At 46.8% G+C, this 25381-nt stretch overlaps 1 protein-coding gene across 1 annotated transcript; it reads right to left on the reverse strand.

The window, feature by feature from the left end:
- Positions 1–953: 953 nt before the first annotated feature.
- Positions 954–24067, reverse strand: LOC142991658 (protein FAM53B-like). Its single transcript, XM_076141744.1, has 5 exons — positions 23908–24067; positions 14167–14429; positions 12334–12388; positions 8817–9685; positions 954–2111 (listed from the first exon to the last, which is right to left on the reverse strand). Exons 2-5 carry the CDS (start codon positions 14245–14247, stop codon positions 1764–1766), a joined length of 1353 nt encoding a protein of 450 aa, XP_075997859.1. The 5' UTR covers positions 14248–14429; positions 23908–24067; the 3' UTR covers positions 954–1763.
- Positions 24068–25381: the final 1314 nt, after the last annotated feature.

The following is a 25381-nucleotide window of genomic DNA, read 5'->3' on the forward strand; positions in this document are numbered from 1 at the left end:
TAGAGAGACGTGGCAGGAAATCCCAGGGAGGAACAGGCCGGGCCGTCCGTCTGCCCTCCAGTGGGACGCTTGCTTTTGACATCATCTCCTCGCGCTCACCACTGGGTGACGGCTCGGGGATATTCCACTGTCTAGACTTCCTGCCATTTTGTTTGGTGGCTGGTAGACAACATGACACAGTGCTTGGATGTTTACCTAACAGGTCGTATCCTTTCAGCGGCGTACACTGCTGACGTAGCCGCTGTGGAAGAACTGATGGCAAATTCATTCAGTCTATAAACAATCCAGGAACATCAAAAACACACTGAAGGACGTTCAACACAATGCAGCAGTAATGAGCGGAGCTCCACTGAGAGGCGACACTGGGAGCAAATATGAGAGAACCAACACAATACCTGAAGAATACCTACTGATATGTCAAAACATGACATCATTTACAAGGATTTTCCTACGAAAACTCCCAGAAATGTGACTTACCAGGAGCTAAGAGAGTACAACCATCTCAGGAACTTCCTTTCAGTGTTTCTCTCTGTTGCCTCGTTGCATCAAACATTGAGGTTTCAAGCCCTTAAAAATGATGGAAAAACAAATCTTGATCCTAGTCTAAGCAGCTCTAATGGACATTTGATGCTCTATTTTCCGTAATCATTGTGGTACTTGAAGTGTGGCGGGAATATGGAAGGAACTCAGTGAAGGAACCACGGGATTCCTACTCTGGGTAAAGTAGTTCCTAATTTATTCCAACCGTGACTACCGAAAGCACCTATGAAGTACAAACTGAGGTTACAGCAAAGGAACTCCATTCAGTCTGTAGTTCCTGTGGTTGAGTTACAGTAAAAAAGTCTACGTATACTTAACCAGACCTTTTCCAGAAACCAAGAGGACAATGGCACTAGAAAAGAACAATTATCAATAAAGGTTTTGAGCTAAGTAGCTGAAAGTAAACAAGTAGCCAGGGTGCAGTTTGTCCATTTATTTCATGTCCATTCTGTTCAAAGAAAGGACTCGAGTTCCTTCTCCTTCACAAACAGGTCATAGAAAACTTAGAAAAATATACATTGATATTAGAACTGAAAACTTGAAATTCAGTGTTTAATTCAAATATACACTTTGCATATTAAGAAACTACAAAACAGGTGAGAAAAGGTGGCTTCAGTTGTGGCAGGTTTGTTTGGAGAGCAAAGCGCGGCAGAGGAAGGCACCACATCCAAACTCCTCTAAAGCTGACGGAGCCTCTACATTCAGCACCTTCAGGTTTCCCTTGTGCGCACAAAAGATGAAGAGAAAAGGTCAAGGGCAAGTCTGTTTTCTTCCTGTCATTCAAGCCTCCCCGTTTCATCCCGTCCTCCAGGTCCCATCGTTCCTGTCAAAACAAACCGGGGGGCTACATACAGGCGAGCCCGGCTACTGCTACAGTACTACAAAGCTACAGTTAGCCCACTTATGGAAAGGTCATCGGGTCGAAGAAGGCAGCGGGGAGACTGGAGGATTCTCTTAAGACTGACCCTCGCTTTCCCACTCCTGAGTTAAGCTGCATACCAAACTAACGCTTGTTTGATTCAGACAGTAAGAACGTTCAAGGCAAACACGTCATTAAGAAGCCAGCCGCCCACCTTCATGTCCAACACACTCCGTCTCTATCACCTAGATCGCTTTCCGCATGTCTTTCCAAATAGTTCTCCTCTCAGAGTTCATGTTTTCACTCGTTATCCTGTAATTGATATATTCCGGACATCGGGCATTTAAAATCTCCTATAATATGTTCAATTTCTTTCAATCTGGTCAAGGTCCAGCTCTCCCCCGAGCTGGAAGATGTCCTTCCCACAGTCACCCTTCCAGAGGGTGCGTTTACCGCCCATGATGCCTACAGGAGACCCAGGCCTGGAGTCTACGCTACATGCAGAGTCGCTATCTAGCTCTTCGTAGGAATCCTCCTCCTCCTCCTCGTTTCCTGTCAGGTCCTGGCGAGTCTCCAGTCCCAGCTCGGACATGGAGGAGAAGTGTGAATCTGGCTGGCCGGTGGTCACAAAGGAGGGAGGGATCAGGCCCAACTGGCTGCTGTCAGCGGACGAGATTCCAGGGCAGCTCAAGCTCTGGAAAGTCTGGAGTTTCTGTTTAGAGAAGAGAAAGAGAATGAAGAGGATCAGAGCAGAAGTGGGATTCATACGTTGTCGCATTAGATAACGAGGCAATAAACTTCAACGAGTTCCTTGGGAGGAATTGGAGCTCAGGGTTTTCCACTATGTCTGTTCCAGGTCGGGTTTCAGCTCAGGCAGCCAAAAAGCTGGCTTCCCCCTCCATCGACATGTAAACACACACACACACGGCCAAGACTGTCCACGCAACTCTAAACCTTTTTGAGCTGTGTGAGAAAGGGAAAAAAAAAAAAGGACGAGCGGAGATGCAAAACACTACGATGAGTGGCGAACCACAAAGGTATTTTCTCTGTCTTTGCTTTAAGCCCGTTAATCGTTGTGGAAGCCACGGGGTGAAGCACATGGCATGACTGAGGACCCAGCCCTGATTACTGCACAGCCTCTTCTTCAAGCCATTGTTACTCACAGTTGATAGAATGTTTTGTAATGTTGGGCTCCAGGGAGAGTCTGTGTGTGTGTGTGTGTGTGTGTGTGTGTGTGTGTGTGTGTGTGTGTGTGTGTGTGTGTGTGTGTGTGTGTGTGTGTGTGTGTGTGTGTGTGTGTACACAAAGGACACAACCATCAGGAGCCCTCAGGAGCAGAAATGTGACACGAGAGGATCTACATTTAGTACTATGTGTGTGTGTGTGTGTGAAAGATGTCAGATGATTAACAACTAACCTTAGAGAAGCTGCTTGTGTGTGTGTGCGTGTGTGTGTGGTTATATGCCTCTGCATGTCCCAAGGAGAACGAGAAAAGCCTGAGAGGGCTGCTGTGTGTGTGAGTGTGTGAATGTGTCTGTATCTGCTTGGTTTTTACTTGACCGTGGAGAGTTTTAATATGAAGGGTGTGTGTGTGTGTGTGTGTGTGTGTGTGTGTGTGTGTGTGTGTGTGTCTCTTTTCTCTCTTTTCTCTCTGAATTTCTCCACAAACAAAGAGAGGCGGCCGGTCAGTGGAGCGTTTAAAGGGTTAATGATCCTCAGAGCAGCAGATGTTGGAGGCATGGAGGTGAATAGAGATGAGGTCCAGCCTTCAGCTTACACCTCCAGTGTGTGTGTGTGTGTGTGTGTGTGTGTGTGTGTGTGTGTGTGTGTGTGTGTGTGTGCGTGTGTGCGTGTGCGTGTGCACTGCTTTTCCTGTGGTGATGCACTGGGAGTCTCCTTTCCTTTTTTCTTGTTGATTAGTCCAAAGGAAAAACACCAACACACACACACACACACACACACACACACACACTTTTACTGACTGTTTCCTTCAGTTTGAGAGGTGGAGAGTAACTGAATACTAACTACTCCAGCACTGTGTGTACTTTGCTGTATGCAGGTATTTAGACTTTACAACTTCTCCTCCACCCAGAAGGAGAAACACAAACTTTTGCCCTTCTCCTCCTCCTCCCTTCCCTTGTTTCCTCATTCTGTCCCTTTTTCCTATTTTCTTCATTCATTCGTTCCTTCCAAACTTCCTTCCTTTTGTCACATTTCCTTATTTCTTTCCTCCTTCACAACACAAACACAATTCCTCTTGGACACATTTGGGTGCCTGTACTTTTCCCCTCTGACACGCGCACACACACACACACACACACACACACACACACACACACACACACACACACACACACACACACACACACACACACACACACACACACACACACACACACACACACACACACACACACACACACACACACACACACACACACACACACACACACACACACACACACACACACACACACACACACACACACCAGGACTTAACATGTAATGAATCAATTTTCCACTGGGGTTAACTTAATTAAATAATTTGATTACTATTCCCGCTCACTGACTGGATTATCTGTAACATGGAAGCTTCACACGCAGCCCTCGGGTGCTGATCATGAGGGTGTTGCAGGGAGCAGAAGCCTTTGCTGCCGTTACCCCACCGAAGTGGAAAAGGGGATTTCTGAGCTCTCTCCCTCTCTCTTCCTCTGTTCAGCCCCCCGGTATCACCCCACTCTTAATTATCAGACGAGAGGAGGAAAGAGAGGAAGGAGGGAGAGAGAAGGAGGAGGAGGAGGAGGAGAGGCTGTGTGTTACCACAATATGCTTCCTATTAAATCTGCCCAGGCTAAGACGAGGATTTGGGAGGGGCGTGGTGCCGGGTTGGGGGAGGAGGAGGAGGAGAAGGAGGGGCACAGACTTAGATTACTGCAGTGTGTGTGTGTGTGTGTGTGTGTGTGTGTGTGTGTGTGTGTGCGTGTGTGTGTGTGTGTGTGTCTGTAGTATAGGTGTGTGTGTGTGTTTTAATTCAACTCGAGCAAATCTGTGCCAAGACCTAATACAAACACACGCATACAGCACACACACACACACATACCCATACGAGAGCTTGACTGACACCGAGCAAAGACCCATCAAGCTATTCTACATAATTTAAAAAAGTACATGAAAGGGGCATTTCACTACTTTAATACTGATTTCTATGTTTTATTTTTGTTCAAGGCTCTATTATAAAACTTTTGCAATACTTTAACAATCCAGTTCTATCCTCCCATGCTGCAGGACTGACATGCACACTGAGTGAGAACACGTCGACATGAACAAGTGGATAAGTTTAAGGAGTGGTTCCTTTCTTCTCATTCACTTTCTTAAAGCTGTAAAACTGTAATATTAACCATTTTGGACATTCACCCGATACACTTTGACCCGATGCACCGTCCACATGCGCAACACTTCAACTGTACACACACACACACACACAAGCTGAACCTCGGGACAGAGGAGCAGCTGCACAGGAGGTTAGACAAATATCCTCCTGATAATTAGGCCAAGCAACAAACAACACCCTGCTCCTACTATGGCAAAGGTCCTGCGCTGAGCATCACAATCACACACAGCCCCCACACACCGACACACATGTACACAGAGGCACAAACAGGCATAAACACTGTACACACACTTAAACAGTGAAATAGCAGCCTTATGTTGGAAAAGGAGTGCATTTCTTTCATTAGCTGCATGCTGAAATGTGGTCAAATAAGCATCCAGACACACACACACACACACACACGTACACACACAGACCTCCCACAGCAAACATCACTAAAAACAAAAGAGTGGGGGAGAGCAGCAAGCCAAGAAAAGAGAGTTTAACTCATTCCTGACAGCCAGACTACATACTTACACACCTCCGCATCAATTATGTGTGTGTGCGTGCGTGTGCGTTCCTATCTGTGTGTGAATACTCTTACTCACAGTGGCGTGTTTATCTGTCTGCTGTTCACTGTACCGCGGTGAGAACACATTATTGCTGGAATGTCACATCAGAAGTGACGCTGGAGCAAAGGTTAAACAGACACGGGCGAGTGTGAGGCCGCAGCATGGCGGTCGGTGGGGCCGCAACGCTTATACAACACGTATGGAACAAGTCACAGCGTGCCAGCGTGCACCTCCACACACACATATACACACACACCTAGGTGTTCCCACAAGCCTGCGGGCCTCGCCGCTCAGCTATGATCACCACGTTTGCCCTCCCAGGAATGGAGTGCGATGGAGAAAGAGAGCGAGCGAGCGAGCGAGCGAGGAAAGAGTAGAGCGGCTCGAACTTGTGCCAGGACGAAGATATTAATAGAGAGGAGTGAGGAGTTTGTCTGCCAGCCTCCGTGCAGAAATAACACTCCCTCCCTTCACCCTGCTATTTCTCTTATGCACACACACACACACACACACACACACACACACACACACACACACACACACACACACACACACACACACACACACACACACACACACACACACACACACACACACACACACACACACACACACACACACACACACACACAGCTAACAAACATAAATCAATTGAGAAATGTGGCCTACAGAAGCGTCTCAACACATCTCAGCCTGCTTCTGATCCAAACGGGCCTGAGCATCGTGGTTCTGACTCTTTTATGTCGTTTGTCTGAGGATCGAATCTGGAGGTCATGACCCCTGCTTACTGTTCCAACGCAAGGTCCAAGTTGTAAGATCGCCAGCACTTAAAGGCATGGTGAGACACACACACACACCTCACTCGACCCACTGAGGAGAGGACAGCCAGGGGCCGGGGTGGAATGGCGGCCACGGCGGTCAAACCAGCAGACTGACACACACGGGAGACAGGAAGGATATTCCAGGAATTGCGGGGTCGGCCACGCTGAAATCCCTACGGTAGCCAGGCTGTAGCTGATTAGCATGACACGCATCCCTAGAATTCACACCCGGCTTCATCTGGCGTAGCTGAGGGAGCTGAAGGCCAAATTACACCGTGTTCCACTCACAACACACACTGGGGACTTGTTACATGGCCACCCTGCCCAATCCTTCACCCCAAACTCAACTCTGCATCCACCAAGCTGCAAACCACTCATAACTGTCACCGTGCGATTACGGCTATGTGTCTAATGCGGGAATTACATCATCATCCTACACACCTATACACTACAGGAAGTATTTATTTAATCTGTATGAATGTGGGCAGTTGTGAAAGAAAGGACATAACTGTGTGTGTGTGTGTGTGTGTGTGTGTGTGTGTGTGTGTGTGTGTGTGTGTGTGTGTGTGTGTGTGTGTGTCTAACTGAGCTTAGAACTTCATGCCGAGGAACGTTTAGTTGCTTAAACTGGTGTTAAAGCCAAAAAGCTCCTAGTTTGGGATGTAACTTCCCCCCAAACTTGGTGATATTTAGTCAAAGCGTCTGTGTATGACTTTAAAAAATAAAACACTGCATGTTAGCAGTGAGATGATGGGAAGCAGATACTTTGAACTGCAGGTCAGATAAAAAAAAATCGCCCACAAACGATGGAAAGTAAACAATTCCCACAAGAGGCAGTGAACTGGGATCAGATCCCAACCTCCCCTGTAATTCCTCTGCAGTTCCATCTGCAGGTTGTAACCAGCCCTAGATTTCCACATTATCACTTCCTTTTCCAGCCCGTTTGCCAGTGGCCGGCCTCTCCCTGCGCCCGGCCCGGCTCGCCACCAGGAACATGAGGTTTGTGACGATACTGAACTAGCAGATGGATGGATGTAAAGCTCAGGGTGTGTGGAGTGTTATATGGGAGCGGTGTGTGTGTGTGTGTGTCTCTAACTGCGCTGGCTTTCCAAGGCTCCAGCCATGCAAAGGAGCGAGAGTGTAAACAACCCTGGAGTACATTACATAGATCCCCCCTCACGTCCTTTACCTAAACATGTAAAACACGCCACATCAGGAAAACAAAAGAGCTAACGACCTGCAAACGGCTCCTGAGGTGCACCCTCACTTTCCTGGCATTCCTGAGACCAGAGGTAAGGTAGAGCTGCCTCCCTGTGTGTGTGTGTGTATGTGTGTGTCTGTGTGTGTGAGTGAATGTGTGTTTGCGTGCTTGATTTTCCCCTCTTAGCGGCTGGCATGACTAAAGGAAACATGCTCACTAGGCTCCATTACCAAAGCCATGTTGATCCAGCCCTGGCGAGATCCTGAGGGTGACTGGCTGGGAATACAATTCTTTGGGAAAGGGAAGGGAGGGTAAGAGGCAGAAATTGATGGGACTTACTAAGAGTGACGAGGAAAACAAACGCTCCCGCTCTGACTGCTGCTCCGTGACACGGGAGGGGAGGGAGAGAGAGAGAGAGAGAGAGAGAGAGAGAGAGAGAGAGAGAGAGAGAGAGAGAGAGAGAGAGAGAATAGAAGCGTCTGATGTCACACTTTGAAAGATAAAAATGGCCGTACGGGCCTGAGTGTCAGGGCAGGCTGGTGTTTACAGCTTTTATGCAGAATTATGATATTATTAGAACCCTAACTCGTGTCCTTTGATGGAAAACATCGGCGCAGCACCAAATATCAAAACACTCGATGTCATTAAAATACTTGGGTTTCTATTTTGGGTGTGGGTTTGTCCGCTGGTCGTTTATAATCGGACGGCTGCTCCACTGCTTCCTCTGACCTTATGTGAGAACAAACAACCTCTTATCACCGGGAAAGGCAGTCTGGCAAAGAAAATATACGTCTGTGCCCACAAATGCGACCATTATCAATCACTTTGGGTTGGTTGGAGTGATAGCAAAGAGAGGAAACCAGAGAGAGAGAGAGAGAGAAGGTATGAGGGGGAAACCAAGGGAAGGTGGGGATGGCAGAGAGGAAGCCAGCGGTCGGCGAGGGGGGTTCAACCTTTTCGGATGAGCTGTTTACCCAACAGAGTAAATGAAATGATAACCGGAGCCGGGCTTGCTGGAGCGTGGAGCGAGGCGGCGTGACCGAACATGAGGAATGCTCCTTTAGAAGGCAGGCACCACTCCCTGAGCTGCCTGAGCTCACTTAGCCCTGAAGCCTCAGACCCACGACCCAGAAAACTTCATTCAGCTCGGTTTAACTCCGGCCCTGATCTGACTTTGAGAGAATGAGGCCCAATTTATGTTTGAAGAGCTCTTGAGCTTCTTCCTAAGTCCACCAAGAGAACGCTACTTGTGTCAGGAAGTGGGCTTGGTCCAGAGTTTAAGCAGCTACATTAGAGGACGTCCTTATCATTAAAGGTGCATTAGGATGAAAGCTGATTCTGATTTTGTTTAATCAGCACAAGAACGTGTCGGCGATGTCGGTTTAATAATAACAGCACGAACCCAGGCAGCTTGTTGTTTGGGAGTGTCGGTGTGTTCAACATGTGTTCTAACCTGAGTCATCTTAGCCAGATCCAGGGATGGCCGTTGCTCCTGGGCGTCCTCTGGCCTCCTACGCTTCATACCGATCTTTTTATCGTTCAGCACGCAGGGCTGGGACCTGCTGCGGGACAGGCAGCCCGTGCCCGCCGCTCTCTGGACGGCTCGCCTCCCCAGTTCTGGCGTGGAGTCCGGAGAGCTGGCCTCAGACGCCTCTTCCCCCTGGAGCTCGGGCAGGCTGATCTGCTCGTGGGAGAGGGACAGGGGTCTGAGGAAGTGGTGATGGTGTGAGGAGGGGGAGGTGGGGGACACTGCGGAGGCGGTGAAGAGAGGGTAGAGAGGCAGACGCTGGGCGAAACACGGCAGCTCCAGGGCTCCGTCTGTGGGGATGCTGCAGCGCGAGGGCAGACTGAAGCTGGAGCTACGCTGCATTGCTGGGAAATGACCACCGGAGAAGCCGGCGCCGACTCCCCCGCGCACGCTCCCGCCACTGTGGCACCTTCGCTTCTCCACCGCCATCCACACCCGGGAACCCTGGGGCCTCCAAGATGAGCGGCACCCGCCAAACTCATCAGAGAAGGACAGGGAGCGACACTGGCGTTTGCTGGGGGGCGCCGTGGGGGCGTGGCTGCCGGTGGTAGTGGTGTAGTGTGTAGTGGCGGCAGCGGTGTGGGAGCGCGGGCTGACTGGCACTTTGCCCTCCCCCAGATTGAGGTCTTCAATCAGGCTGGTGATGGCTGTGGTGCTGCGTGGCTCCGGGGCCCAGTGATGGCTCCCCTGCTCAGGCATCACGTCCCACAGGCTCTCCAGACTGGAACCCGACGGACACGGGGCTCCCTGCTGGATGCCGAAGCCTCGACCCAGGTCCAGCCACCGATCTGCCTCTGGAAGATTCCACACAGAACCAATAAAGGATTAACTATTCAATCTCTCAAACCTGTAGAGTAAATGACACACATTCTGACAGAGCCATAAACCAAAGGCTGGGGTTTGTTTAGGTATTTATGACACACAACTTTGATCCAGGTCATTATCTAACAATGTAGAAGCAACAACAACATCTTCAGTTAGAGCACAGGTGAGCTTAATCTCTCTAAGTCTTTGGTGTGTGAGGCGTTCAGGACCGAATCACTCCGACACGTTGAGGCTTTGACAAACCATTCCTGTCACCACTGAACAATGACCGACCCTTCTTTCACAAACACACACGCATGATTTGAAGTAGTGAAGTCAGTATTAGTTACTTTCAAAATTATGGGTAAAAAAAGGCAGAAATCATCAGAAAACACATAACAGCTCCTGAGTCTGAGGCCTGTGAGGGCAGCAGTGATGTGGAGCAAAGATGGAGGCTGGCATGCGACCAAACAAAGACCTAAATCCTGGAAGAGCTATCAACAATAAGAATCAGCCGGTAAACAATAGCTGCACCGGCTGGCACGGAGTGTTTTGGAAAACTGTGACCCGGCTTGCCTTTAGCGTGAATATGACAGAAATTAGAATGCCAGCTGTCTCCCCGTCCACACTGAAGCATTTGTCACACCATTGTGGGTGACAATAAACACCTACAGCGCAGTGCCATTGTGTCTAAGCTACCCGAGCCAAGAGGTTAAGATGGGCCTCTGTGGAAGCGTTTGGCCAAAGAGCCCCCTGCACGATCCAAAGCCCATACTTTTGGCTGTTTGTCTGCTATTCTGGCCCGCTGTCTCAGACGGGTGGACGGAAGTCATTGTTTTTGGCCGACAAACAATGTACGGGGGCCGACAGCGACGACCTGACAAGAATGTTGGGAAAACAAGTTGACAAAGGGATAAAGGGATGAACGTCAAATAACAGACGGCTGATTGAACTAACAAGACGGGAGGCATCGCTGTAAGGAACTCTTTACCGTCCTTATATAGAAACCCTAGAGGAGAAGGTGACTGACACTTTGTTTACATTGCTGTCTAGGCTGGGATTACTTGTCTGTAAGGCAGAAAGGTGGCCAGGTTCAGAGAACATCTAGGAAGAAGGCAAACAAAACAGAAACCTTGAACAACCTAAAGACAAACCAAACTTATTTTGGGTTTTGTTTAACAAGGGTGTTTACTGGGACACTTAACTGAGAAAACATTTGTCTTTTCCTTAGGTTCTGTAAAATGAGAGCCAATTCCGCTTCAATGCCTGGACTGCGGGTGATCTGAGACTAAGTTGCTATGGTAACGCGTATCGGCACCTGGGATCGTCCGGGGCCCCCTATCTTGATTTTCATTGAATTGGGTAAAATGGAATGGAACTATAAATCTGTCCCACTTTCAAAAATAAGAACAATTAAAACAAAGTAAGGATCCGCCAGGTGGGGAAATGCATGCATATGTTCACACGCCTGATCTAATCTAGGCGTGTTCCTCAGGGCCAGCATACTTCCATCGCTCATCACAATCCCATTATGGCACCTACACCGTGTTTGACAAAAAGCCATTCAGTGCTTTGATCTCAGCACAATCAAAGTTTTAAACACGCACGGAAACGCACAGGGTGTGTGATCGGAGGGCGGCGTGCGTTTACAGCCATGTGTCTTTTAACCCGCGGAGTAATTACTGCAACACCGCCTGAGCCAGAGGGAAATTGTTGACATAGGCAACAGCGTATTCAATTACACTTCATTCCCACGAGAGTGGTGTGTGCAACGTTGTGTGGAGGCAGGTGCACCCTGATCACGAGAGAGAGATGAGTGACAGGTGGAGAAAGGGAGAAGTGAGACAGGAGGGGATAAACAATGTTACTGTTGGAGGTCACTGGCCTCCACAGTTCCACTTAGCGGGAGATTAAAATGGCTAGACTCTTATGTTGTAACATTTATGAGATGATGTCATGCTGTGTTACATGTAGATGTTAACCCAGATAATGTAAACATCATCACATGGCACATAGACGACTACACATCTTTACAAACCACTAGCTGTACACATAAACCTTAAATCTTCCACATAAGAAGGTCAGATGAGTACGTGGTGTATAAAGCTTTAACATCATGGCCCCTCCTCATTTTAATGGCGTCTGCTAGTTTCATTCTGAGGACGCCATAAAATCTTTTGGAACATTTGCCATCATTGATCCCAATATATATATGTATATCATTGCACGAAAGTGAAACCCTTTACCGGATAAGATAAAGAGCTGCAACTGGATCATTGACCTTAAAGACACATATAATGAATAGCTAAACATCATTTGTGTTCTTCCTGCCATTTAGCTTCACAGAAGAAAACAGGGTTTTGGTAAGGAGGCCTACTTTCACTCAGTTGCACATCAGTGCTACAGTAGCCACTGTGAACATTTATGTAGGTTAAACCATTGTAAAGGTTGCAATGTAGATCCAGAAACAACACAATATACAGAGATCTGCACCATACTTGAATGTGTATTTATCTCCTTTAATATTGAAAACAATCGTCTGCAAATCAATAAAATAACCAAACAAGAGAGGGGTTTCATCTTTAAATGCATTCACTGTCATGGTTGTGAGTAAATGGAAGGCGGAGAATGAACTCACCCACAGTTCCACAGGAGAAGAGGGTGGTGCCTCTGCTCATGGCGTGGAGCTCACGCTATGGGGCGAATGGAAGGACAGAGGGTCATGGAAATGCAAAATAAATCAAAGCAAAATGAAGTGATGGGAAATAAGCTTGTGAAGCATCCGGACATGAGATCCACTGGAATTCTGCTCGTGAAAATAAAGCTACTAATTATCTTTAATGCTGATAGCTACTTCACACACTTCCTGCTTCATACTCCTGAAGAACCTTTGTTATTTCTGCCCACACACACACACACACACACACACACACACACACACACACACACACACACACACACACACACACACACACACACACACACACACACACACACACACACACACACACACACACACACACACACACACACACACACACACACACACACCTTTCCCTCTTAATGCAAGTATTCACCATTCAGCTCGTACGACAGGGTGGAGGCCGCCAGCACAAAGGACAAAGGGAAATGCCATGATACACACTGCTGTGAGTCACCTCCAGGTTATCACCACAACAAAAACAATGTTTTCTGGGATACAAGAGGGCATCAAAACCAAAATGAAGGCTTCTATGACTTGTGCTTACTTAGACCTGTTTCACACACACACACATACCAGGCCTTAAAATCACATACTGATGCCTGAAGTGGAGAAACTCTTCTGTATATTGATTGATAAGAGTCTTCAGCCAAAACACACAACAGCCAGTGCTGAAGAGATGCCAGGATGTGAACCGTAACCTAGTTAGGCATCAATGTGAAGTCAGAGTCAGAGCCAGAGTCAGAGAGACACAGAGTGGTTTCTCTTGCTCTGTGGATTCTCAGCCATTTTCATACCAAAGACTCTTCGTTGGTATTTAGTATCTTGTCCTGCAGATCCCAATTTGAGACATTTTAGGGGATTTTGTGGAGAATAAGTGCAGGCTGGCGACATACAAGCAGACTCGTATACGGAGAGCTGTTTGTTCTTAAGTAATCATAACTTAATTTACTTTGAGGTCCAATTAAAGTAACAACGAAAGCATTTCATTGGTGTCCCGTTTCAGTATTTGATCACGTTTCCACTTCAAAGACATCGTCCGTCACCAACTCATTTCTTCACTTCCCTCCTCAAATTCTAAGCGACTGCAACTGAAACTATGAAGTCTCTGCAAAAGGAAATGGTTATCAGGTTGAGCAAGAAAATAACAAGGTTGTCACAATGCTTTTTGTGTCGTTGTGAGGTTGCTCGTTACTGATCGTATATAATTATGGGATTAACGGAGGTGTTTGACATTCAATATTAAAGAGCACGGCAACAGTTTGGGGGACTGCCTGACATCAATGCAGACAGGAAGTTAGCCCTACATAGAGACAAAATGGTGGAGAAGCCTGCACAGCAAAGTACAGACTTTGAGAGCTGTGGGCCTCTAGACTAAATTGGTCATTTGGGACAGTCTTGTCCACATAGTTTTGTGTGGCCAGCAGGCTTTAAGTGAATCGTTTCATGTGGCTAGATGGCAAATGAAGAAAAGAAGAAATGAAGTCTAAAGTCCCTTTTCCTGGATCCTGATTTCCTCACTGACACGGTGAACAGGTAACTACTGGCTTCTGTCCTGTGGTCTGACATGCTTACTCACACTGTGCGACTGAGTGTGTGTGATTACAGAGTATTTCTGTGGCTTGTGGTCGTGTACTGATGTACTACGGTCGCTGGCCTTTTCATTTTGCTGACAATGTCTGAAACACTGAGCAGATCCCTGAGTGGAGCTTTAACGGTCAGGCTAAGTTTGCTTTGTGTGGAAGTCAGAAGGTGAAGAGTTTCACTCACCAGCAGTTTCTCCTGGTTCTTGGACCTTACATCATTGACACCCTTCTTCTTTTCCAGTGTTTTTGAGAAAATGATCACCATGGTAACACACAGCTCAGCTCCAGTCTGTTAGGGTGCAGAAGAAGGAAGCGTGCAACCATCTTAACTGATGAGAGTACACTCAGGCAACAAGGACGGCCTGTTGATGACCACCCATCTGCAGAGCGGCCCTCGAGAGCTGACGGTGGCTGTGGGAGGGGGGCGTGTCACACTTTAGCCAATCCCTGCGTTGGAAGAAAGAAGAAAACATGTCAATACAAGATTTCTATCTTACTTGGGATCAAATTTGAAACCTTTGCAAGGCTGCCATGGAGGAAAAACAGACTTCTGAGTGTGTGTGTGTGTATGTGTGTGTGTCTAACCACAAGTTGCAGGTTGACGTCAGCATTGTTACATAAGTTAAAGACAAATCAAGAAGCAGAAGCAGGGTGGTTTGTTTTTCTTTAGGCGTCATCCTCAAATATGCCACTTTGCCAAAGTTCATCACAAACTGTAATCCCCACAGAAAAAGCTGAAAATGGCCGCTCCGATGATTGAAACATCCCTCCTGCCCTCTTTGAAATCAGGATTGCAATGTACAAACGATCAACTGCTCACAATCATTACTAAGATATAAATCTGGAGAATTTGTGTGTACACTGCTCATATTTGAGAGCACAATCGTACCACACAGATCTTATCCACAAAGCCACTCTGTGTCTGCAGGTACAAAGCACGGAGGACAATAGATTTCAGCTTTTTGGGTGGGTCTGCCTGGCAAGCACGTCGGGTAGAGCGAGGGGCCTCTAACCACAGCTCTGGCACATACTTGGTTTGAGCTGTGGATCCATGTGGCTCAGATTCTACTGGCGAAAACAAGACCAACTGCATAATTGCACTCCTTAGGCAAAATATTACACAAGCAAAAAGAAGGGGTCGTTGACATATGCGTTTCTATTCAGTCTTTGACACCCTGACACACAAAGAATGTTAACTACTTGGAGCCCGGTCGTATCGCTGCTCGCCCTGGGTGCAGTTTCAGTAAAGGACACATGTTGCCGTTTGCTAAAACCTACATACTTCTGCCTGCGAACACTGGAACATTTCTCGTGTCTAACAAAATCCACAAGACGCGGAGAAATCTCAACGCGGTGGAACGGAAAGCAAAGCCGTCACTTACATGACACACACAGATGTGGCTTTAGATCCACACGGCAAAGAAAGTAACATGTTTGCATCGTCAGCTGCCTGCGCCGCAGATGGTAGAGTGTACAGTAGCCGCAGCAGCAGCTTGCTCCTGAAATAATCAGAGTTATATCTATGTCAGATGGTCCATATGCCTTTTTGACATACATGCCTCGTCACGTCGGCTCTCAGCCTGTCGTGCAACATGCCGACTCCAAGCAGCGCAAAGGAAAGTGTGAGGAGAATGATGGGCAGGTTCAGTTACTCTGTCTTTATCCTTAATCCAGGGCAAGGCGAGCAGAAATAGCTGCAGTGACCTTCAGCTTGAGGTTCTCGGCTTCATTTGCCAACCGCCAAACACACCGACAGCAGGCAATTAGAGAGTACCGGCATGGTGGAGATCCCCAGTCTAATGGTGGCTAATGATAGCTTCCTTAAGTGCAGCAACACACGAGGCTAATGGATTCTCCAGGCCTGTAGGTTATCCTGCGCTTGTAACATGTGGTTTTGCGTTAAGTAACGGTTGTGTCGCGCTTATACTGTAATATAAGGTGCTGGGGAAAGAAGGAAGGCTACGGTGTAAGTGTGCACAGACTGTAGCTGGAGTACTGGCAAAGCAACAAAAGTAAACTTAGTAGAAGTAGAAGTATTATCTATACATGTAAAGAACCTGATGGACATGAATGCATCCCCAAAACTGGACATTGCAGATTTTGGATTAAATAAGGAAAATACAATGGTAAATGTAGCAATTAGCACAAAATTGCCATCTCAAGTAGCATGTATGACTTACAAAAGACCCACAGTACTTGGGGAAATGTACTTTGTTACACTCCACCCGGTCATCTCTCTCTATCCGGTCCCTCTTCTCCAGCCCCATGACTACACACAGCCTCCAAATGTTTTGTGTAGACCAGCACTAAACCAACTAGCTCGCATATGACTCCCATTATCTCCATTTATCCCAGAGAGTCAGTGGAGCACAACTGGGCCTCCACAGGCAAGAGGGGCTGGTAATGGTGGTGGGATGTCAGGGGTTGGGGGGGCGGAGGGAGGCGTTCTTGATTGGTTTTACAGATTACTTTACTGATTGGGAGTGACACTGACTAATGGGCGAGGCAATGCAACACATTTGTGTGTGTGTGTGTGTGTGTGTGTGTGTGTGTGTGTGTGTGTGTGTGTGTGTGTGTGTGTGTGTGTGTGTGTGTGTGTGTGTGTGTGTGTGTGTGTGTGTGTGTGTGTGTGTGTGTGTGTGTGTGTGTGTGTGTGTGTCGGTAGGAATGTGAGAGAGCCGGACGAAGAAGCACGAAGGTCAAGTGTAAATATTGTTAGAGTTTATTCTTTGACTAATGTGACGAGCGAGGTTGACATGCTTCCATCAGGGCCTTATCAGCAGCACCGCCGCTCTAACTGAGTGCGTGCATGTGGATTTCTCCCCCCGTGTTTGCGTATGGTAACCTGCGACTGTGTGCGTGCGTGGTGACTGGCGAGCGGGGTCATGGGAGAGGGCAAAGCGAGTGTGAATTGAACCCTGGAGCCATGCTTTCTTAATGAAGCGACTCCTCATGATGGAGAAACCAGAGCTTAACAGATCGAGCGCCGCAGGTCTGCTGATCAAATGTTAACTACTCACAGGCTCCTTGTCGGATACACTTGGCTGATTGTATTGTTTACCTTCCTGTCACTCGAGGGTTCTTTTTGGCTCTACTTTTATTTATTTATGTGAAGTTAAACCTGGCCTCACAAAGACCGACCACATTTCTGCATTATCAGCCGAAAAATCAGATGAATCAGTTCACATAAAGTGGCTTAAACAATGACATAACTCTGTTAACTCAGCTCTCTGAAGTCCCAAAAGTCGTATACATCTCCTTAAATGAGACTGAAGTACAACTAACTGTGCAACAGGGGCCATTTCTCACTTCGAACGTTTTAATAAGGGGATAATCTCAAGAAAATCTGGCGACACTTCCAGAACAGATGTCTAATCCTGACACAAAGACCAACGACGGCTCCGGCCTGCAGCAGGTCCAATCAGATGGAGAAAGGGTTTATGTTTATGTCTCAGGGAAAGAAGAACTCTTTGCAATCACGTATTGTACAGCCTTCTTGAAATAACACCTGTCCAAAGCAAACGGCCTTCTGAGCCTTGCCAGACCGCAGTGAGCAAAGTGGAAATGAATTGTTTGGCTTTGCGAGGCTACGTTAACCTCGGTCCCTGTAGTCCCGTAGTTGTCATATCAGATTCGATTACAGCTAGACTAGAGAAAATCTTCCAGCACTTAAGGGGAAACGGCAACATTATTTTTGGCTTATAAAACATCCCAGGGAAATGCATCTGAAAGAGTTCCACAGTGGATTAGTGTTAATCCATTATTGACTTCATTTGTGTATGCTGGGGCGCAGACACCAGCGTTTGGCTCACAATGGCCACTGACTCAGGAGGGCACTAGCAAGGGCAGCTAAGATAATATGGCTCTTTGCCCAGGAGGCGATTTGTACAGGCAGATGAATAGAAGCCTATTTGGGCCCCCCTGAAGTTCTGTGACGGGGTGTTTGGTGTCCATCACCAATTGGCTCTGCTTAATGCATACTTGTGCGCAGTGTGTCTGGTGTCAAGACTTTGATCGGTGGCTGCATCTGAATGGAGCCTCCTCATTTCATACTAATGAACAGAAACAAACACTGCATGGAAGAATCTCATCCAGACACTCCAACTTCAGAAAAGGTTATAGAATCTAACGGGTACAGTTTTCCTCTAACCTCTAATTGTGCCATAAAATATTCCACGAATGTTGATCTGACAGGATTGGCTGTTTTCCACCGCGGGGCTGAATTGTACCGAGTCATACCGAGCCAGCAGCCTACTTCCTTTTCCACAACACTGGAGTCCGAGCCGAGCCCAGCCGAAACCGCAGCTTTCTGGCCCTGCTTCAGAGCCCAGCTGAGGTGTGTTGGTCTCCACCCTCAGCGGGGCCGCGAGATGTAGCAACGCACCGCAAAACACTGAATCATATCCAACGGCAAAGGCAGAAGACTCTTTTTGAGATATCTGTTCTAACTGTGAACAACAATGGAGTCCCAGAACTAGATTGCAGAGGAGGTCCGGGCACTCGCTGACATTTTGGAGACCAAATTCTAGGAGAACTGGAGGAAGACTCATTTCTGTATGAGCCCGTCCTGCAGCTCATGATCCATTAGTTGCAATAACAACTGAAAATGTAATGATGGTTTGATAAAGCTTTGTGTGCGTCAGTCTTGTTGCTTCCCTTTGTGCGATAGGGGCTTGAAGTGGAGAGACGCCCGAGGAGTCATTCTCTGTGAAAGCCTGTGCTGTGGATTGTTAATTCAGGGTGAACACACAGCCACCCCTCTCTCGTATAATGAGGCCAAGGTCGTAAAAATGGTCCTAAGGAGGTCAAGACATACCATTGAGTCCCCTGACCATCACCCTAGTACCCAGTGGCAGGGGCACCGTGTCCAAAAACAACACGCCATCACACCCCTAGATCTTCCCAAGTGCATAAACAATGAAGCGGTCATTCAGTCAAACTTTGGGCTTTGTCAGCGGTCAGGTTCTGGCCTCCTTTAGCAGATTCCCTGAGACGTTTCTCTAACGACAGTGACCGTGAACCTCTGCACAAATACAGCCAGCACTTAACGTCCCCACTTGATGAGCAGTTTAAAAAGATCATTCACTCCAATTTAACTCTGAAAGGGGCCGGTAACCTATAACAACAACAACGCCGCCACGGTGACACACAGACGCCGGGGGAACATAACTCAAACTTCAAATGCAACTTCAAAATGTACTTTCTGAAGTATCAACCGGATGATTGTGCTTATGTGGTGTTCAGTGCTTTGCTGGCATAAAGACAGACTTGTTTGACATATGCGTGCGTCGCTCCTCTTGCAGTGTGTGGGTTCTGCTTCTCTTGTGGTCACATGCCGCCGCTGCTGCTGCTGTGTTGGGTGTGGATGAGAAGCGCTGACTTCATTACCAAATACATGATGAGAGAAAAGCCCCGAAATGTGGAAACAACTTTACTTTGAGTATAGTGATGCCTCATACTGATACTTCTACTATTACTACTCCGCTCTCACACAAAAGAGGAAGACAGGGAAATGCATGCAACAAACATCCCCTCCCATTACAATTTCACATCCCAGTTATGCGAAAGCTGCACTATATCAAGTGTGTGTGTGTGTCCTGCCTGTAATGAGACAGTGTCAGTTTGACCCTGTTATGCTACATGTGAAGATAAAGCCAAACCCTGTAGATTTGAATGCATAATAAAAGAAATGTTCCAACTAAAGACGTGGTTTCACTTCTTCTCCTACGGGCCAGTTTCCCTCTGAATTACACCATAAAACATTTGCTAGGCCGTACATGTTCTCTATGAATAGGTAGCCATGGCAACCAAACACAAAACAGTAACGGATAACACTGACAACCAAGTTATGCGGACAGGGAATAAGAGTAATATCTGGACAGCTCATCATTTCCTTATCTGCGGCGTGTGTTTGTGTTAAAGGCACAGGACATTTTAACAGGGGGGCCACTTCACCAAGCTGGTAAAGCCTTTGTGAAAACATTTCTCATCTCACCAGCCACTCACTCTGCCTCGTTCGGGACAATCTTAAGAAACCTGACTGCGGCAGGATCAGGTGTTTGAGTTTGAATAAAGGAAGGTATGGGGCCTCTTGCCCCCTGGGGTGACCCTTGCATGCCAGGACTCTCCATACATCAGGTACCCCACTAATTACACTACCAAACCCCCCCTGCCCCCCCATCAGCCTTTGCATTTCTGCCTGTGGTTTCTTCCATTACCCATGAGTGCCTGTTCTGTTCCGTGCACACTAACCAGAGGCCTAATCCATCACGGATACATTACATGGGAGCCTCAAGAGCTGGCGAGGAATCACCCTGCAATTGCTCAGCCCCACCGCTCCTACGCTGAGTAACTAAGTGACGTTATAGAGATTGTCACTACCAATCAACCACAAACGTAAAAAGTGACACTGCCCACTGAAGCGGTTACATAATAGCGGGGTTTTTTTTTAAAACAATAATTGTGGCGTTTTAGGGGTGAGACAAAGTTGAGGGTGTTCCGGTGTGAGAATGGCAGAAAGAAAGCTATGAGCAGCATTCCATAGGTCTATTCATTCATTGACGAGGGGGCTAAGCTCGCCATATGGACCCTTTGACTGCTGTGTATAGTGTGTAATGATAAGGCCCAGATGCCGGGCAACAAGGAAATAGCTTCACCAAGAACCCATCTTTCACTTTTACCAGCCCGTAAACTGCAAGCGGGCATTAATGAACGTAATTAAAGAAACATTAAGGTCTTCTCATGTTTCTTTCAGTCATGTGATGTCAGTTTGAAGCGTGGATTCACCTGCGACGTTGAATCAGGTGGTGGTTTGCTGCCAATAAATTAATCAGTTGCAAATCCTCCCCCATTCTTCACAGCTGCTTTGTCATCAGAGTGGAAAACAGGATCTAAATATACAGCACATCCACTTAGACCGTCTGTGCCAAACACCAGCAGGAACTTTCATTTCTCTTTTTTGTGCAAATAAGGGATTTTTGCATTGCTCCAGATTGACAAATAAGCTCACTAACCGCACCGACATGGTTCACACAGGAGCTACGCAACGGCTGACATTCAGTATAGTGTATAAGTATGCACACACCCATGTCTTTAACCATTGCATGCAACATTTTAATGACATCACACGCATTCATGATTGACTGATGTGCAAATGAGCTATGAGGAACAAATCTACGCCGGTGCTCTCTCTTTTATTCAGACGAGGGTGAATCCGAGGCCCCGAGGTGACAGAGTCACTCCATTAGGGTGTAAACACAACAACAGAGACAAACTTCTCTTGTGTGCTTTTGTTGAAGCTGAGATGATTCCTCACCATCACCAGATACAAACACAACAGTGGGACGTGTTGATGGGAGGGTTCCTAGGCCATCCCAGAATGCTTTTCATCTCTAAGTAGAGTCTGCTGCCTGTCTTGGGGGTTGGGGAGTGTTTCTCTGGTGTATGTGAGAATGCCTCTTTTCTTTTCTTTTCAGCTGCAGGTCTTTGGCTCTGTGGGCGTCGAGACGCCAGACTTACAAATCTATCATGTTAATGAGGAAGGAATATACATAGAGGACAAATGCATAGAAAGTTATATAGCGACATTGAAGAAACTATTGTGGATGAGTTTTGTTTTAGAACTCCCTGAAGCAGAGTGGTGTGAGTTTCTGTGTCTCTGAAGCAGCAGCAGTTATGAGTGCAGGTCACAGAGAAGAAAGGGAAGCAGCTGAAATGAATAGCGAGTATCATGGAGCAGACAGGCATGGCTAACAATCCAACCAATCCTGGTCGCTTTGCATAATGCCCCGGACTGGAGAACGGGTGCAGGGAAAGAAAGGCAAACTACACATTAACACAGAGAAATAGGCAAAGAGTGAGATTGAAATATACAGAAAGACAAAGAGAGAGAGAGAGAGGGAGGGAGAGAGTGAGTGAGTGAGGGGGACGGCGGCAGCATGTGCGTCAGTGTGTAGAGTGAGCGAGACTTGTACACACACACACACACACACATACACACACACACACAGAATGGACCAGAGACTTGCTCAGCATACAGGCACACAGCTGCCCACTGGCAGAATGAAGCTCTAATAGGGCCTTTTGCCTGCAACACAAAGACGGTGCAAATGTGTGCGTCTTAAGCACACACTGGAGCACAGAGTGATCCCCCTTTAAAACCCACTGGCCTTAATTGCTTCCATAAATTATGGCTCTACTGTGTCCAAAACAAGTTCCTCTTGTCTGTCTGCAGTCTAACAACCCCGTCCTAGTCCTGGTATCGGGTTCAACTAAAGCAAATCAAGCTCTTCTTCACTAAAAAAGACTACCAGCAACTGAGAGACTTCAGAGAGAGATTGTTTTTTATCGTTTCATCTATTGTTAGATCAAATCGACAGGTATGACTGCAACTGGTTAAAAAAATGCCAAACCCCGACTCAGATCAAGCTGTGAAACCCAAGCTGGGGTCCATTTTATAAATCAAAGTAAGGTTTAGGAATTATCTGCCACATCTGAGAGGCAGATTGTAAACGCTCATACATACCTCAGACAGCTAGACAATGTATAGTGTGTGCAGCACTCTTATCAACATCCCCTTGTAATTAAATACTGGCGCTGAAACGTTGATTCAGATCTGTGCCCGACTTTCTGCTCCACTTCCAACCTGAACTTCAGCTGCACCTTGACTGTTGTGGGATCCTTGACCCAGCAGCCTTCCATCCCTCTGAGGGAAGGACGCATGGCTGCAGGAAACCTTCCCAGCTACATTCAATGGGCTCATCCTGGTCCCAAACCAGTTCTTCCTGGTATTTTGTGTGTGGTGTCCACAAAGATCAACCAACTCTCATGCAACATTAGAATGGACACAACACACGGCCCAACAGTCACTTCCTGACCCTCGGAGGAATGGAAACAACACACGCACACACAAGCATTCGAGTGACTGAGTGCTAGATATTGGTTTCCATTTTGGAGCGATGATAAGGGAGGACTGTCACTGCAAAATGAGTATGAACCCTTGGGCTGTAAAGTTCGATTAACTCATACGATTACTTTTAAAGTCACTTTCGTTTCTGAAACTTGGGTAATCATTAATAACTTTAATTAATAAGCTTTTATGAGTTTGTCCTCTACCTGTGTCACTGTAATTACAACACTACAGTTTGTTTTGATGAGATGAAACTCTGAATGCAGAAGCGTCTTCAGCCCATCTGATGAGCCATCATGTCATCACCAGAACTGAAATGTGGTGAGGAGATAGATGAGTGACTGATACCACAGCAGGCCCTTGTGACTCAAACCTGCCGGGCTTCTTTCACAGAGGTTGTGCTGTGGAGTGTGTCTGTGTGTACACTGTGTCTGTCTGTGTGTGTCTGTGCCTGCGTGAGCTGCAAGGCAACCGCGCCGCCTCTCCACCTCCTGCGGCAGCTCCAGCTTTGAGTGAGAGATGGAGAGGAGCGTGTGGGCTCAGATATCACAGTTTATATAAGGTATCAGAGATTTAGACTCAATCCAGCAACAGGTTGGTTAGGGTTGATCACACATACATACATCATACATACACACATAGCAGATTCTCTCCATATCATAAAGTAAAGCAGATCCAACTGTAATAAGTCATCTGGGGTCAATTTGACATTCTGCAGTTAGTTTGTTTTGTTGTTCCAGCTCAGGTTTACAGGCGAGAGCGACGCATGAATGAGTAATGATGCGATTACAAATAAAAACCAGTGGGGGCATCAATGAAAAAACCTCCAAGAAAAACACACAACCGCTTTACTCTCATCGGAACTAAAGAAGCAAGACGCAAAGTTGTCATTTTCCTCTCCAAACAGAAACAAACCCAGCAGCGAGCAGACAAATACATGAGAATAACTCAGCACGCACACATTGCACACATTTAAAGTATATATATATATATATATATGAGATGGGGGCGTACTACCTGGCCGGCAGAGGCTCTGTTTGGAGTTTAGGTCATCTTCGACTTGTGCGACAAAGAAAAGTTTCCAAAAGAAAAGAAATCCTAAAGTTGGGTCGCAGCAGCTCAGCCTCTTCGGCGTCTCCGGCGCTGGACTGCGAGCAGCTGAGAGCTCGCTGCTGCTTTCAGCCCGCAGCATTGATTGTAACAATATCCGCGTACAGGCCAACCATGTGGAGGAGGAGGGGCAGCCGGTGGAAAGACGGTCCGCCGAGACGCCTTTTCCAGCCGAATTTTCCTGAGAAAACTATTGTAACATCTACAGTTATCCCTCCAATACTTCAAAATTCCCAAACTTTTAACGCTCGACTTCACATTCGAGGTTAAACGTTCTTTACAACCCACACGTCCACCCCTGTCGAGTTGGTACGACCCACGGTTGTCCTCCCTCAAGCATGTACTGTATAATAATCACTATGTAGTGCGTAGTAATGCTGTGAGTTTCATTGATGTAAACTGATAGTCAACATAGCCGTTAAACAAGGGAAAAGTCGGGATAACGTGCTGATAAGTTTGACAATCAAACAAACAAGTCTCAACAAGTCCCTTTACTCGCTCCACTCCCAGGTTTAGGCTACAACAGGGGTTCTCAAACTGTGCCACATGTCCCGTTGGTGGTACGTCAAACAATGATCAGTCAAAATAAAATGAAAAACTATCTTGATTTCATTTTTAGATGTCTCTTTTAATTCAGACTTTATTTTATTTGTTGGAACTGTATGGACTTTGATTCAAGCTCTTACTGTAAACTTCCCACTATCACTGCAGCACACACTCTTTGTTTGGTGAGGTGGTGAAATATGAAGTTTGGCTCAAAAGTGGCATTTGGTTGAGAGCCACAAGTCTGAAACAATAATCCCAGAAATCTAAAGTGAAAGCTCGCAATCAATACAACAAATAACTTTATGGACTTTCTCATCATGCTGTATGTTACCCAACATGGTAATCATTACTGAAAAGCAGTGTGTGAAAAATCTTTGGACCTTGGAAAAGATCTGAAATGCTGAGTTTCCCACTTCCACATTGGCTCCCCTGCCATGGAAAACTGCTCTCCTACATGGCAGAGTAATTTAATCAGTCCCCCAAAAATCCTATTAAGAGACCTTCAAGTGTGTTTCCAAGGAGATGAGGTGAAAAAACATCAATATTTGCTGTATCACACTTGAGAGGTTAAAATGAAAGCGTGGTATTCATGGCGGTGTGGCAGCAGGCAGGCAGGCTATGGCATTAAGTCTCAAACCTTTGGTTAGGTTGACATTATGAGCGGAATAAAAGTGTCGCTTCAAATATGGGCCAAACCAAAAAGCATGAAAGTGCTGACGATGAGACGACTGTATGTTCAATCGGCTCGGGCCAGGAATAAGATACACACTCCTATATTACTGCATGGTTCAATGCAACACATATTTTTAAAGTGACTTAAAGAAATAACTCCATA

Source organism: Genypterus blacodes, unplaced genomic scaffold, assembly GCF_046128005.1.
Source record: "Genypterus blacodes isolate CSIRO-AG114 ecotype Tasmania unplaced genomic scaffold, CSIRO-AGI_Gbla_v1 ptg000020l_1, whole genome shotgun sequence".
In the NCBI taxonomy this organism is placed as follows: domain Eukaryota; kingdom Metazoa; phylum Chordata; class Actinopteri; order Ophidiiformes; family Ophidiidae; genus Genypterus; species Genypterus blacodes.

Bases quoted from the DNA above. Each gene is read 5' to 3' on its own strand.
- LOC142991658 (XM_076141744.1), bottom strand. From the start codon at position 14,247: ATGGTGATCATTTTCTCAAAAACACTGGAAAAGAAGAAGGGTGTCAAT. The intron at 12,389-14,166 runs GTGAGTGAAACT...TTCGCCCCATAG, and splicing joins AGAACCAGGAGAAACTGCTG to CGTGAGCTCCACGCCATGAG. The intron at 2,112-8,816 runs GTTAGAACACAT...TTCTCTAAACAG, and splicing joins ATCTGGCTAAGATGACTCAG to AAACTCCAGACTTTCCAGAG.